Below are 16,690 nucleotides of genomic sequence, written 5' to 3'. Positions count from 1 at the left end.
GGCCGGCCTCACACTGGGTGTAAGACAATACGCCATGTATTATACGTCCGTACTACGGCCGTAATACGGAGAAATGTTCCCAAAATATTGATCCGTAGTCAGGGTGTGTCAGCGTATTTTGCGCATGGCATCCTCCGTATGTAATCCGTATGGCATCCGTACTGCGAGATTTTCGCGCAGGCTTGCAAAACCGACATCTAAGGCCGGCCTCACACTGGGCGTAAGACAATACGCCACGTATTATACGTCCGTACTACGGCCGTAATACGGAGAAATGTTCCCAAAATATTGATCCGTAGTCAGGGTGTGTCAGCGTATTTTGCGCATGGCATCCTCCGTATGTAATCCGTATGGCATCCGTACTGCGAGATTTTCGCGCAGGCTTGCAAAACCGACATCTAATGGATTTATGTGCTCAAATGTTCGGGAAAACATATATACAGTATATATATATATATATATATGTCATTGAGACACATATATATATATTCTGTATTTAGATTTCATTCAGCGCGATATGTGTTAAAAGCCGGTAATTCAATTGCCGGCTTTTCATTTCTCCTGCACAAACCCGACATGATATGAGACATGGTTTACATACAGTAAACCATCTCATATCCCCTTTTTTTTTGCATATTCCACACTACTAATGTTAGTAGTGTGTATGTGCAAAATTTCAGCGCTGTAGCTGCGGAAATAAAGGGTTAAATGGCGGAAAAAATTGGCGTGGGCTCCCGCGCAATTTTCTCCGCCAGAATGGTAAAGCCAGTGACTGAGGGCAGATATTAATAGCCAGGAGAGGGTCCATGGTTATTGGCCCCCCCGTGGCTAAAAACATCTGCCCCCAGCCACCCCAGAAAAGGCACATCTGGAAGATGCGCCTATTCTGGCACTTGGCCACTCTCTTCCCACTCCCTGTAGCGGTGGGATATGGGGTAATGAAGGGTTAATGCCACCTTGCTATTGTAAGGTGACATTAAGCCAGATTAATAATGGAGAGGCGTCAATTATGACACCTATCCATTATTAATCCAATTGTAGGAAAGGGTTAAAAAAACACACACATGATTTAAAAGTATTTTAATGAAATAAACACAGCTGTTGTTGTAATAATTTATTGTTCTCGCAATCCATCAGGAACACCCTCGCTTGGAAAAATAATAAACGCACAAGATACATACCTTCTGGTGAACCGTCTCGTCCCACGAAGTAATCCATCTGAAGGGGTTAACTAATATTACAGGCAGGAGCCCTGCTAAATGCAGCTGTGCTCCGTGCCTGTAATCCCCGGCGAATGAATGAAATGTAGGTCATTGACCTACATTTCCTTCAGTCGCGGTGAGGCGCCCTCTGGTGGATGTTCTCATGAACTGCAGCCTGGGAACTTTTTCCCACGCTCCAGGTCATATGAGAACATCCACCAGGGGGCGCATCACCGCGACTGAAGGAAATGTAGGTCAATGACCTACATTTCATTCATTCGCCGGGGATTACAGGCACGGAGCACAGCTGCATTTAGCAGGGCTCCTGCCTGTAATATTAGTTAACCCCCTTCAGATGGATTACTTCGTGGGACGAGACGGTTCACCAGAAGGTATGTATCTTGTGCGTTTATTATTTTTCCAAGCGAGGGTGTTCCTGATGGATTGCGAGAACAATAAATTATTACAACAACAGCTGTGTTTATTTCATTAAAATACTTTTAAATCATGTGTGTGTTTTTTTAACCCTTTCCTACAATTGGATTAATAATGGATAGGTGTCATAATTGACGCCTCTCCATTATTAATCTGGCTTAATGTCACCTTACAATAGCAAGGTGGCATTAACCCTTCATTACCCCATATCCCACCGCTACAGGGAGTGGGAAGAGAGTGGCCAAGTGCCAGAATAGGCGCATCTTCCAGATGTGCCTTTTCTGGGGTGGCTGGGGGCAGATGTTTTTAGCCACGGGGGGGCCAATAACCATGGACCCTCTCCTGGCTATTAATATCTGCCCTCAGTCACTGGCTTTACCACTCTGGCGGAGAAAATTGCGCGGGAGCCCACGCCAATTTTTTCCGCCATTTAACCCTTTATTTCAGCAGCTACAGCGCTGAAATTTTGCACATACACACTACTAACATTAGTAGTGTGGAATATGCAAAAAAAAAGGGGATATGAGATGGTTTACTGTATGTAAACCATGTCTCATATCATGTCGGGTTTGTGCAGGAGAAATGAAAAGCCGGCAATTGAATTACCGACTTTTCACTAACACCGCTGCGTATTTCTCGCAAGTCACACTGCTGGTCCGTGTGGAATCCGTATTTTTCTCGCCCCCATAGACTTTCATTGGCGATTTTTTTGCGCAATACGGTGACAAACGCAGCATGCTGCGATTTTGTACGGCCGTAGAAAGCCGTATAATACTGAACCGTAATATACGGCTAATAGGAGCAGCCCCATTGAGAATAATTGTGCAGTTTATTTTGCGAGTTTTACGGACGTAGTTTATGCGCTCATACGTCCGTAAAACTCGCTAGTGTGAGGCCGGCCTAAATGGGATAGGAAGTGAAAAGTTAAATGTCCTCACTGCAGCTTCCTGCAGGTCAGAGGTCAAACTGACCCTATAAATCAGAGAACAAGTAAAGTGATCAACATGGAGCAGGAGAGCGGGTGAGGGGTCATGGCACAGAACTTGCACTCATTTCCTTCTGTAAAATTTACTATAATTTGAGATTAAAATTTTCCATACTGTACAGTCAATGTCAGCTGGATTTCATAGTATCCTCCTGTCCCATCTCTACTGGCCATCAATGAAAACATACCGATACCATGTGCCATTTATGACATTGGTGTGTCCTTATGTGATTAAAGGGCATTTGGACCTTGCGAAGTAGCCGGGTCCTGATATAATTGCTCCCTCTGCACCCCCAATCACTATAGGTAATACATTGTCAGAAAATTAGTTATTGTTTGGATCTAAGTTTTGTGTTTTTTTTTCTTGTAATCTTGCAATTTAAACAAGGGCTATTGTAGAGTCAACCTTCCTTTCTGCAGTCTCATTATTATCACAGGCAGGATTATAATGACAGTTGTGTTATCTACTGTATATAATTAATTTGACCCACCAATCATGATAGGTGATGTCACAGCTCACCTCCTCTTCCCCCTCTATAATGACTGAGTACACCTCTATATACCGCAGCTCACCTCCTCCCACTTCCTTTACAAACCCTTTGCACATGCTCATTAGATGCATCAATATAAGAGATAGGATGTGACTCAGTCTATTGCTGCTAATATACATGTGAATTTCCTGAAAGATCAGGTAGAATCAGGTGTAGAACAGCATTGCTGCAAATTTTTTTTTTTATTACTATTAATACAGATGGTGTTCTGAAAAATAGAAAAAATTGCCTACACTGTTTAAAAGCATATAGTACATTTAGCATAACAATGTGAAGTAGACCATAATCATTGACACATTCATTTACGCTATCGATAGATTAGGTAATGTTTCACATGACGGCTGCTGGTTACAGTCTGACATTATTTGCACAACCTTGGCTTTTGGAGCGTCCCATCATTTTGCAAACCGTTTCCGTGAGAATATAGGTTGAAAACATAACTCCGTTTTTGGTTTCGTGAACACGGTCACATGACTGTTCTGTGTCGTAAGGATCCAAAATTAGACAGTAGTGCCAACTGGTGCTGTACCTTCATATCCCTTTTCATTTTAAATGGGGCAAGTCCCATTAGATGTCACAAATGTGCACCGAATCTACGTGTATATACCCAGCTTCATTGACTGTGTGCATGCACCGGAGCTGCTGAGAGTCATGGGGTCTGTGACTATGCTCGACAATGCGCATGCGCGGGGAGCCGCTCGACACTGCACATGCGCGGGTTGCCGCTCGACACTGCGCATGCGCAGGATTTTAGAGCAGATTCCCGTGACATCGGCGCACTGTGGAACATCAATCAGAATGCGTTGGTGTTGACATTAAGACGAGCCCATGACTGAAAGAAAAGGAAGAGACATCCTTATGACTGAAAAAGAATGTACTATAAAAAGGGAGATGGACACGATTACAGCACCATTTTGATTGCATCACTAACAACACACTGGGGTCAGTTTAGTTGCCAACAATTACATGACAGGTTCCCTTTAAGGGCAATAATATCGCAAGGTGGTGCGGGCGGTAGCCGTGGGTGAGGTACTCATCTTACATCCCAGCATGTTAAATGAAAGTGGGGGTCCTGGCTGGGTGTGTGGACTTGTACTGTGGGGGGGCGTTACGTCCTTGCCGCCCACTAGACACCGATGACTTTGGTTGGCCAGGACCAGATGTTTTACAGTTTAATGAGGAAGACTACCTGTCAAAAATAAACTTTTTACTGGATGATAACTTGTTGGAGGGGGTTATTATATACAGTAGAAAGCGAGTACACAACTTGAAAAGGTTTCCTTCAAAATACGGAGCATTTTCCATCCCTTCCTCTTCTCTATCTTCACCAAAGTCAAGCTCAGTACTACAGTCCAGTTATCAAGGGTCCTTAAGTCAACCCACGGTTCTGAACCTTTCCCCCCCCCTCTACGAAACTAGTTTGCCAGTATGGGCAGTACTTAATATATTCTTCTACTGACGCTCTGGAACTCCCGCCCTGGGCACGCTCTCCATCTTATATACTCTATCCCATTTAGGACCGTTACCACTGTGAATTATAAACTCTGGGACATACTGTTAGGTGTCCTGTTCCAGGACTAATTTCCCATCGATCACTCACGTCACTTCCTTTTCCTTCAGCTAGGATCTCACTATCCCCATCACGGTCTCCTCTCACATTAGGGACACCCACATCATGCAGCACTGCTCAGTTCAGACCTTAGGTCTGTTTTCTTCACACACTGGGCCCTATCTGACATCCTGACAGGAAATTGTCTCTGTCCCCTCACTTTAGCCCCTCCCAAACATTAAACTCTCAATTTGCTCACTGTCAAACACCAGACATTGCCAACATCAGTAATGCATATCACATTACACACCAAAAATACAGATGTTCTTCAAGGGAGGAACGTGGGCAACACATCCATCTCCTTACAAAATGACCACATATTATGGTCTTCACAAGACTGCAACACATCCTAAGGTTATCACCCTGTATTAGACACAGTCATCACAAGCTTGGTATATTCATTTCTTAGAGTCTAAATCCTCAGAGAAGTCAATTTTCTGTGGTTCTGTGGCACAGAACTTACCATTTCGGGATGAGGACTTCATCTTGGAATTTGTGGTGTCACTTGAACTGAAAGTAAAAAAGGTATTAAATACTGAGAAAAAAAATGAAAAAAAATGGAAAAATTCTACACCCTTCCAACTTTGGGCCCTGCAATTTTATCATCAGGACAGAGACTATAGACAAGTCATCAGTCTACTACAGTCAATAGGACCTCGTGCCTGCATCTTTTTCTTTTTGTGACCTCATGACCAAACTTCCCATTAAAAGAACACCCAATTCCTTGCTTGGATGTAGCATTGTTAGTTACCAACATTTGTTCTGGCAATTGTGGGACGTTTTCGTCCTTCTACCAATCTCACCCCTGAGGAATCACCTACATGTGGTCTTGGTTTGTTCAAGCTCCATCCTTGTTTGACCCAGGACACCACACACTTCCAGGATAGTCCTGGCAAATTTAGGACATTTGACATATACTGTTGTAGTATGGAGCCAAATCACCATCTACATCAATATCCATACATATAAAGCCAATGTTTTTGATATTGATATAGATTGTCTTTTGGTTGCCTAAAGTTGTGCCGGTTATGTAAGGAGTTTACAAAAAGATCTTTTCTAGCAAGAAAAAGTAATTAACCACCCATTCGCTTGATCGATGAAAACTTCTAGATCATCGGGGGTCAGAAAAATGACCAAAATTGGTGTTTTTTTCCCCCTTGTTTGACTGACGTATCATTGCACAGGTGTTACTCTCATTCTCTATGGGACTAAAAGATGGAGTGCAGCACATGGCTGAAGAATGGTGGTTGCGCCTCGGTCACGTATTGCGCTGTACTTACCTTTTGCGCCGTTTGTGTATGATAAACAGATAAATTAATGCTATGATGAGAATCAGCAATAACACTCCAGCCACCACCACTCCAATGATCATTGGCAGATCTTCGCTGACAGGTTCTGTATATTCTGCAAAATAATAAGGGGTCGTCGTCATTTAAAAAAATCGAAGACAAAATTATTTTGCAGTAAAAGTAACACAAGAAACTCTTAAAAATTATTTTTCCTACGGTACGATTATGCCATACAATGCATCATTTGGTTGTGCTCTCCACCTACAATGCGAAACGCGAAGGGGACAAAATTGGGACGGACAAAATGGTTGGCACCCTCAACTTAATATCTGGTTGCTAGTGTTGAGCATTCCGATACCGCAAGTATCGGGTATCGGCCGATACTTAGCGGTATCGGAATTCCGATACCGAGATCCGATACTTGCCGCGTATCGGATACCGGAATCGGAAGTTCCCAGGATTCAAACTGCACAAATTTGCACGAAATCAGCCAATGAGAATGATTCCAAGTGTGGGCACATCCTGTTCAGCATGGAGGGCATGAAACTACTGGCAAGGCTGTGATTGGCTGCTGAAATGATGTCATGATGCAGTTTAAAAGTCGCTGGCGCCATTTTGCGCTCACTCTGCTGTGAATTCAGTTACTGGCAGGACGCTGTTTGCTGACTGAGGGCCAGTTTTGAGATAGCGATTTGCTTAATTGTTCTTTTCCAAGTCTAATTTAGCAACCGCTGTGTTCACCTGCTAATCACCTTGCTTTTGCCTTGTAGCGCTGTTTTCACAGCGATCTGCAAGGTCTCTGTGTGTGTGTGTGTGTGTGTGTGAGTGCAGCCCACTCTCTAGTCTGAGTGCAGCCATAGGCCATCCATAGCTGGTTGTATTCAGCTCAGGGAGGGTGGTTCATTGCCTCATACTGTTCTTTTTTTTTTTTTCAAGTAGTGTAGTCTGCTGCTCATTTTTTCAAAAAATTCCTATTAGTGACTTTCCACCCATCTCCAGCTAACTTGTGGAAAAACACTACATAGGATAACGTAGAGGAGGGTTTTTGGGCCTTGCAGCGCCGTTTACGGCTGTCTGCACGGTCTCCGTGTGACTGCAGCTCGCCCTGTAGTCTGTGAGCAGCCATAGCCTGGTTGTCTCCAGCTCAGGGTTCTTCACTGCGTCATACCGTAAAATCAATTTTCCTTTTGTTTTAAGTAGTGCAGGCTGCTGCACATTTTTTCTAAAAATTCCTATTAGTGTCTTTCCACCCGTCTCCAGCTAACTTGTGGAAAAACACTACATAGGATAAAGTAGAGGAGGGTTTTTGGGCCTTGCAGCGCCGTTTACGGGGCTGTCTGCACGGTCTCCGTGTGACTGCAGCTCGCCCTGTAGTCTGTGAGCAGCCATAGCCTGGTTGTCTCCAGCTCAGGGTTCTTCACTGCGTCATACCGTAAAATAAATTTTACTTTTGTTTTAAGTAGTGCAGGCTGCTGCACATTTTTTCTAAAAATTCCTATTAGTGTCTTTCCACCCGTCTCCAGCTAACTTGTGGAAAAACACTACATAGGATAACGTAGAGGAGGGTTTTTGGGCCTTGCAGCGCCGTTTACGGCTGTCTGCACGGTCTCCGTGTGACTGCAGCTCGCCCTGTAGTCTGTGAGCAGCCATAGCCTGGTTGTCTCCAGCTCAGGGTTCTTCACTGCGTCATACCGTAAAATCAAATTTCCTTTTGTTTTAAGTAGTGCAGGCTGCTGCACATTTTTTCAAAAAATTCCTATTAGTGTCTTTCCACCCGTATCCAGCTAACTTGTGGAAAAACACTACATAGGATAAAGTAGAGGAGGGTTTTTGGGCCTTGCAGCGCCGTTTACGGCTGTCTGCACGGTCTCCGTGTGACTGCAGCTCTCTCTGTTGTCAGTTCAGCCCCCAAAAAATAAATAAATAATAAAGTTCACCAAACACACCAGTGACACCACTTTACATTTGTGTAGGCCACATTAGCCCATATTAAAGTCTAGTCCACACTTTAGAAAATTAGTGTTTCTTATACCTGTTAGGAGTTGTTCAGGAATAAGCACACAAAGCCGTTAGTACTTTTCTGCTTATCTTTATCAGTCAACCAAGATGAAGAAGGCAGTGAGTAAGGCACGTGGGCGTGGGCGCGGAGCAGGGAGAGGACGTGGGGATTCTGTGCCTGCTGCGGGCACCGGTGACTCATCAGCACCCACTTTCACCAGGGAACAGTCCTTCATGCGCAGCTTTGTCGCAGAGCGCCGTACACCGCTGCTGCGTGAAGAACAAATTGAAGCCGTTGTCGGATGGATGGCAGCTAATGCATCAACTTCAATTAGTGCCACATTCTCTCAGACACAGAGCACTGGAGAGCACCCATCTGTCTCTTCACCACCTGCCAAATTGCCCAGGCAGACAGAGATCCCAGGACAGGAGCCGTCTCTACTTCTGTTCTCTGAATCATCTCTTGGCTTGGAAACAGGGGGCCAGCCAAGCAGCATTGGAGAAATGGAAGAAGAGGCAGGGTGCAGTGATGCCCAACAGCTTTTTCTCTCTTCCTCTGAAGAGGCGGGTGCCTCCGGTCACCACATCGCAGGCCGCATCCGCTGATGACACTCAGGTGCCACTTACTGGTGCGTGCTCTGCTGCTGAGACTACCCAGGAGGAGCAGTTGGGGGCAGAGGGTAGTGTAGATGATGAGGTCCTCGACCCATCTTGGCGTGAGGGACAGGAAGGTGGTGGGAGCAGCTCTGAGGAAGAGAATCCCCGTACGGCCCAAAGAGGGAGAGGGAGGGGGAAGACTGCGGATCCTGCAGCCTCCGCTTTGGCACCCGTTAGGAGCATGTCTCTTCCAAAAGCCAAAAAGGGTGCTCCCAAGACTTGCAGTGCCTGGTCCTTTTTTGACACAGTTGCAGCTGACATTTGCTATGTCAAATGCAAGGTGTGTCATCACAAAGTCAAAAGAGGTCAAAATGTCAGCAACCTCAATACCTCCAACATGTGGAAACATGTGCGCACCAGGCACGCGGCGGAGTTAGAAAAACACACTGAAGAGCTAGGCCAACCAACAGCGGCAGCTACCACCTCTTCAGCTCGTGTTGCCTCTTCCTCCAGCTCACATGCAGCTGGTTCGGCTTCCTCCCAGGATCGCCGTGGAAGAACCTCTGGCCCTGTTGTCCTGAGACCCGCTGTAATTCCACCCGCAGCACCACTTTCCCAGTCATCCACACACTCCCAGCCCAGTCTACAGCCATCGGTAGTACAGGCATGGGAGAAAAGGCGGCCTTTCTCGTCCAACCACCCACGAGCACAGGCTCTGACTGCAGGCATTGCCAAACTTCTGTCACTGGAAATGCTGTCATTCAGGCTGGTGGAGACTGACAGCTTCCGTGACTTGATGTCATTGGCAGTCCCCCAGTACAATGTGCCCAGCCGCTTTTACTTCAGCAGGCAAGCCGTCCCTGTCCTGCACAAGCATGTGGAGGGACACATAAAACACGCGCTACTGAACGCCGTCAGTAGCAAGGTCCACCTCACCACCGATGCGTGGACCAGTCAACATGGACAGGGGCGATACCTTTCCCTCACTGCCCATTGGGTTAATGTCGTTGAGCCGGGTACAGATCGTGCGAGTGGCGCAGGACGTGTCCTGCCCACTCCAAGGATTGCAGGAATCCATTCTGTACGCATTGACTCCTCCTCTTACACCAGTTCCTCAGAATCATCGCTGCAGGAGCCGTCACAGTCCACCTCCACATGGACCCGTGATGAACGTTTACCTGTTACGACCGACATGAGCACAGCCGTGGCCAAACGTCAACAGGCCGTCTTGAAATTAATTTCTTTGGGGAATCGAAGCCACACAGCACAGGAGCTCTGGAATGCCATCAAGCAGGAGAGCGATGTGTGGTTTGTGCCAGCGAATCTCCAACCAGGCATGGTAGTGTGTGATAATGGCCGAAATCTGGTGGCAGCTCTGGGCCTCGGCAACCTCACTCACATCCCATGTCTGGCACATGTGCTCAATTTGGTCGTGCAGAGTTTTTTGAGGGACTATCCGGATCTTGATGCGCTGCTGCACAAGGTCCGCCAAGAGTGTGCTCACTTGCGGCGTTCCAGCACGGCAAAAGCGCGCATTGCGGCTCTGCAGCGCCGACACCACCTGCCGGAACATCGCATCATATGTGACCTACCTACCAGGTGGAATTCCACGTTACATATGTTGGAGCGGTTGTGTGAGCAGCAGCAAGCTGTAATGGAGTACCAGCTGTATCAGGCGCAAAGAAGTCGCACTCCGCGCCGTACAGACTTCACAACCACAGAGTGGGCCACTATGAATGACGTCTGCCAGGTTTTGCGTCCCTTTGATTATTCCACGCGGATGGCGAGTGCAGATGATGCACTAGTCAGCATGACTGTCCCCCTTATCTGCCTGCTTGAAAAATCATTGCAAGCGCTAAGGGATGATGTTGTGGAAGAGGTGGAGGATGAGGATTCACCACTTCCATCATCTTCTGGACAGTCAGCGCCACGTGGTTCCTCACAAACGCGTAGGCAGGGGACAGTTTGTGAGGAGGATGAGGAGGAGTCAATGGAGGAGGAAGACATCCGTCCAGAGGAGGGAGTTACACAATTGTCCAGTACTCAGTGTGTACAGCGAGGGTGGGGTGATGACGAGCCGGCAGAGATCACGCCTCCAGCAGGGGACAGCGTTTCTTGGGCAGTTGGCAGTCTGCAGCACATGGTGGATTACATGCTGCAGTGCCTGAGAAACGACCGCCGCATCGCCCACATTCTCAACATGTCTGATTATTGGGTGTTCACCCTCCTCGATCCTCGCTACCGGGACAACGTAGAAAGCCTCATCACACCGTTGAACCGGGAGCGAAAAATGCGGGAGTACCAAGACACACTGGTGAATTCCATCATCTTCTCCATTCCAAGTGAGAGAAGTGCTGCTAGTGCATTACAAAGCAGCTCAGTGCGTCCAGGCAGTGGTGGAGGCTCTGCACAAAGAGGGAGCAGAAGCAGTGCCTCTGCCCAAGGCAAGACCAGTATGGCCCAACTGTGGCACAGTTTTCTGTGCCCCCCACAAAAGTCTACACCATCACAGATGGCTCCAGTCAGCAGGAGGCAACGGGTCCGTCAGATGGTGACAGACTACATGTCTTGCCCTCTTGCTGTACTCCCAGACGGCTCTTCCCCTTTCAAGTTTTGGGTCTCAAAGCTGGATACATGGCCAGAGCTAAGCCAGTATGCATTGGAGGTGCTGGCTTGCCCTGCGGCTAGTGTATTATCGGAACATGTCTTTAGTGCTGCAGGTGGTGTACTAACTGACCGTCGCATGCAAATATCCTCCGATAACGTTGACCGGCTTACTTTCCTGAAAATAAACAAGGCCTGGATCTCGAAGGAATTTGCCACTCCTCTTCCTGATTAAATAATTAGGTGACTGTCTACGTTATCCAGGTCTCCTGTTGTGTTCATCTTTCTACCACCTGAACTTAAATTCCTGTGCTCCAACACCGCCAGTTGAGGCTCAGAAGTGCCGTCTGCACAGTCAAAACATACGACCCAGTGTTATTGGGTTTCAGTAACGTCAGCTGATCCCCAGCTGTGTAGCCGGCAATGTGTCCTGCGACCGCCACGCTGACACAACTGAAATGTAAGGGAACCTGTCCCCCCCCCCCCAAGGCGTTTGTTACTGAAAGAGCCACCATGTGCAGCAGTAATGCTGCACAAGGAAAAGGTAGCTATTTTCATTATGCTCCTTGCACACGCAGAACTTAACACTTATAAAATGTGTCTACTGATACCGTAAAACCGTCCCGGAGGTGGGACTTTCCTTCGTAATATGACGCAGCACAGCTGTCATTCCTACCCCCTCGGCGCCGTGCCCCGGCTCCTCAGTGTTGTTTGATTCCGTTCCGGAGCCTGCGCTGTTATGTTATCCCTTGGCCAGGCACACTTAGCGCTGCCCATCTTCTGACATCATTTGGTGTCAGGCTGGCTGCGCCTGTGCGGCCGCGCTGGCCGAGAGCCTGCCTCGCATTGTCTTCTGATTTAATCCCACTGGGGGCCTGAGATCCATGGACATGCGCAGTGCATATCTGAACCTCCGCCTCTCACTCATCTCCCTACGCCTTCTTCAGACTGTGCGGTGTCAGCTGATCCCTAATAGCATGCCACGGCCGTGACGCCGCACAGTCTGAAGAAGCCGTAGGGAGGGGAGTGAGAGGCGAGGATATGCACTGCGCATGGCCACGGATCCCAGGCCCGCGGTGGGATTACATTAGACGACACTGCGAGGCGGGCTCTCGGCCAGCGCGGCCGCACAGGCGCAGCCAGCCTGACACCAAATGATGTCAGAAGATGGGCAGCGCTAAGTGTGCCTGGCCAAGGGATAACATAACAGCGCAGGCTCCGGGACGGAATCAAACAACGCTGAGGAGCCGGGGCATGGCGCCGAGGGGGTAGGAATGACAGCTGTGCTGCGTCATATTACGAAGGAAAGTCCCACCTCCGGGACGGTCTCACGGTTTCAGGGGACACATTTTATAAGTGTTTAGTTCTGTGTTTGCAAGGAGCATAATGAAAAGAGCCACCTTTTCCTTTTGCATCTTTTGCGCTGCACAAGCTGGCTCTTTCAGGTACAAACGCCTTGGGGGGGGGGTTAAAGGTTCCCTTTCGACTTTCTCCAATCAGGCTTCGGCCTACATTGTGTTCCTCTCCTCCTCCTCCTGTCCCTGGGCTCCAACACCGCTAGTTGCTGTCCAGAAGTGCTGTACGCACAGAGCCAAACACCTCGCCAATGTGTTAGTGGGGTTCAGTAACGCCTGCTGCTCCCCTGCTGTGTGTGTGGCAATCCCTCCTATCTCCTCCACCTCCTCCTCCTCCTGTCCCTGGGCTCCAACACCGCTAGTTGTTGCCTGGTAGTGCTGTACGCACAGTCCCAACAGTCGCTCCTCTGTTATTGGGGTTCAGTAACGTCAGCTGTTCCCCAGCTGTGTGTGTGGCAATCCCTCCTATCTCCTCCACCTCCTCCTCCTCCTGTCCCTGGGCTCCAACACCGCTAGTTGTTGCCTGGTAGTGCTGTACGCACAGTCCCAACAGTCGCTCCTCTGTTATTGGGGTTCAGTAACGTCAGCTGTTCCCCAGCTGTGTGTGTGGCAATCCCTCCTATCTCCTCCACCTCCTCCTCCTCCTGTCCCTGGGCTCCAACACCGCTAGTTGTTGCCTGGTAGTGCTGTACGCACAGTCCCAACAGTCGCTCCTCTGTTATTGGGGTTCAGTAACGTCAGCTGTTCCCCAGCTGTGTGTGTGGCAATCCCTCCTATCTCCTCCACCTCCTCCTCCTCCTGTCCCTGGGCACCAACACCGCTAGTTGCTGTCCAGAAGTGCTGTACGCACAGAGCCAAACACCTCGCCAATGTGTTAGTGGGGTTCAGTAACGCCTGCTGCTCCCCTGCTGTGTATACGGCAACGTGTACTGCGACCGCCACGCAGGCACAACAAGTCAAATTTAAGGGAACCTGTCCCCCCCCCCCCCAGGCGTTTGTTACTGAAGGAGCCACCTTGTGCAGCAGTAATGATGCAAAGGGAAAAAGTGCCTCTTTTCGTGGTGGTCCTTGCACATGCTGAACCTAACACTTATGAAATGTGTCCCCTCACACCGTTAAACCGTCCGGTAGGTGGTACTTTCCTTTGTCATGTGACGCAGCACAGCCGTCATACTTACCCCCTTGACGCCGTGCGCCGCCTCCTCAGCGTTGTTTGAATCTGTCCCGGAGCCTGCGCTGTTAGGTTACCCCTTGGCCATGCACACATTTTGCGCTGCCCGTCTTCTGACATCATTTGGTGTCAGGCTGGCTTCGCCTGTGCGGCCGCGCTGGCCGAGAGCCCGCCTCGCATTGTCTTCTGATTTAATCCCACTGGGGGCCTGAGATTCATGGACATGCGCAGTGCATATCTGAACCTCCGCCTCTCACTCATCTCCCTACGGCTTCTTCAGACTGTGCGGTGTCAGCTGATCCTTAATAGCATGCCACGGCCGTGACACCGCACAGTCTGAAGAAGCCGTAGGGAGGGGAGTGAGAGGCGAGGATATGCACTGCGCATGGCCACGGATCCCAGGCCCGCGGTGGGATTACATTAGATGACACAGCGAGGCGGGCTCTCGGCCAGCGCGGCCGCACAGGCGCAGCCAGCCTGACACCAAATGATGTCAGAAGACTGGCAGCGCAAAATGTGTGCATGGCCAAGGGCTAACCTAACAGCGCAGGCTCCGGGACAGATTCAAACAACGCTGAGGAGGCGGCGCACGGCGCCAAGGGGGTAAGAATGACGGCTGTGCTGCGTCACATGACAAAGGAAATTACCACCTACCGGACGGTTTAACGGTGTGAGGGGACACATTTCATAAGTGTTAGGTTCAGCATGTGCAAGGACCATAATTAAAAGAGCTAAGTTTACCTTTTCCAGCATTACTGCTGTACACGATGGCTCTTTCAGCTACAAAAGCCTGGGGGGGGGGGTTAAAGGTTCCCTTTCAACTTGCTCCAGTGCAGGCTTTGGCCTACAGTCCGCTCCCCCTGCTCCTCCTCCTGCTGACCCTGGGCTCTAACACCGCTAGTTGCTGTCCGGAAGTGCTGGCTGCACAGAGCCAAACACCTCGCCAATGTGTCAGTGGGGTTCAGCACCGCCAGCTGTTCCCCTGCTGTGTAACCGGCAACGTGTCCTGCGACCGCCACGCAGACACAACAGACCCAAAGCTGCCGCCAGTGCAGGCTTCGGCCTACACTCCCCTCCCCCTGCTCCTCCTCCTACTCCTCCTCCTCCTGCTGACCCTGGGCTCTAACACCGCCAGTTGGGGCCCAGATGTGCTAGCTGCACAGAGAAAAACACCAGCCAATGTGTCAGTGGGGTCCAGCACCGCCAGCTGTTCCCCTGCTGTGTAGCCGGCAACGTGTCCTGCGACAGCCACGCAGACACAAGAACCGAAATTGAAGGGAACCTGTCCCCCCTCCCCCAGGTGTTTCTATGTTTTACAGCCACCTTGTACAGCAGTAATGCTGCATGTGTGCAAGGTGGCTCGGAAACTTATTCTCCTTGCCCATGGGGAACTGAACACGTCTAAAATGTGTCCTCTGTGACCATTTAACCGTCCCGGAGGTGTGACTTTCCTTTGTAATGACACGCTGCAACCCCCTTGGTAGCGCTGCCCGTCTTCTGGCATCATTGTTTGGCTGGCTGCGCCTCTGCGGCCGCCCTGACCCACACAACGCCCCTCGGTGTCTTATTTATTTGGACTGCGAGGGTGTGATTGATGGGCATGAGCAGTGCCTATGTTCGCCTGTCCCTCATCTCCTTCCGCCTTCTTCAGACTGTGCGGCTTCATGGCCGTGGCATGCGATAAGGGATCAGCTGACGCCGCACAGTCTGAAGCGGGTGTAAGGACCCGAGTGTGAGAGGCGAACATATGTACTGCGCCAGGCCATGAATCCCAGCCCCGCAGTGTTTTAACAATGTTAAGACACTGCGGAGCTGGGATTCATGGGCATCGCGAGCCGCACCGGCCGACATCAAATGTTGTCAGAGGACGGGCAGCGCTAACAGCGCAAGGCCAAGGGATAACACGACAGCGCAAACTCCTGTACAGCAAATAACAACGCTCAGGAGGCTGCGCTCAGCACCAAGGTGGGATTCTTGACATCTGTGCTGCGTCTCATTACGAAGGGAACTCTCGCCTCCAACACAGCTTGACTGTATAAAGGGCTATATGTTATACGTGTTTCATTCAGCGTGTGCAAGGAGAAAAATTAAAAGAGCAACCTTTGACTTGTGCAGCACTACTGCTGCATAAGCTGTGGCTCTTCTAGTTTGTAACCCCTGAGGGGGGGGTTAAAGGTTACCTTTGAAATCGGTTCAATTAGGCTTCGGCCTACACTGTGCTCCACCTGCAGAGCCCGGGCTCCAACACCGCTAGTTGCTGTCCGGAAGTGCTGGCTGCACAGAGCCAAACACCTCGCCAATGTGTCAGTGGGGTCCAGCACCGCCAGCTGTTCCCCTGCTGTGTAGCCGGCAACGTGTCCTGCGACCGCCACGCAGACACAACAGACCCAAAGCTGCCGCCAGTGCAGGCTTCGGCCTACACTCCCCTCCCCCTGCTCCTCCTCCTGCTCCTCCTCCTCCTGCTGACCCTGGGCTCTAACACCGCCAGTTGGGGCCCAGATGTGCTAGCTGCACAGAGAAAAACACCAGCCAATGTGTCAGTGGGGTCCAGCACCGCCAGCTGTTCCCCTGCTGTGTAGCCGGCAACGTGTCCTGCGACAGCCACGCAGACACAACAGACCCAAAGCTGCCACCAGTGCAGGCTTCGGCCTACACTCCCCTCCCTCTCCTCCTTCTGCTGACCCTGGGCTCTAACACCACCAGTTGGGGCTCTAGGAAGACAAGCTTGAATAGGTCCCCATCCTGGTTCCAGTACCGTCAGCTGGTTCCGGGCAGAGCCTTTGGCTTAGGTGTCCGAGTTCCACCAACGTCAGGTGGTCCTTGGTAGTGCTTTCAGGCACGGGTACCTCCTGCTTAGTAACCGGGTTCCAGTAACGTCAGCTGGTCCTCGGTAG

The 16,690-nt window shown here is 49.9% G+C and overlaps 1 protein-coding gene across 1 annotated transcript in view; it reads right to left on the bottom strand.

The window, feature by feature from the left end:
- The window catches only part of LOC143770338 (cell adhesion molecule CEACAM8-like), a 72,812-nt gene that overhangs the window by 18,700 nt on the left and 37,422 nt on the right, over positions 1–16,690 (bottom strand). The window contains exons 5-6 of the mRNA XM_077259866.1: positions 6,063–6,186; positions 5,246–5,292 (exon numbers count right to left, since the gene is read on the bottom strand). Of these exons, the coding sequence (XP_077115981.1) occupies positions 5,246–5,292; positions 6,063–6,186 (171 nt within the window). The remainder of the gene's footprint in view (positions 1–5,245; positions 5,293–6,062; positions 6,187–16,690) is intronic.

Source organism: Ranitomeya variabilis, chromosome 4 (genome assembly GCF_051348905.1).
Source record: "Ranitomeya variabilis isolate aRanVar5 chromosome 4, aRanVar5.hap1, whole genome shotgun sequence".
Lineage (NCBI taxonomy): Eukaryota > Metazoa > Chordata > Amphibia > Anura > Dendrobatidae > Ranitomeya > Ranitomeya variabilis.
This window is presented reverse-complemented; position numbering and strand designations above follow the sequence as displayed.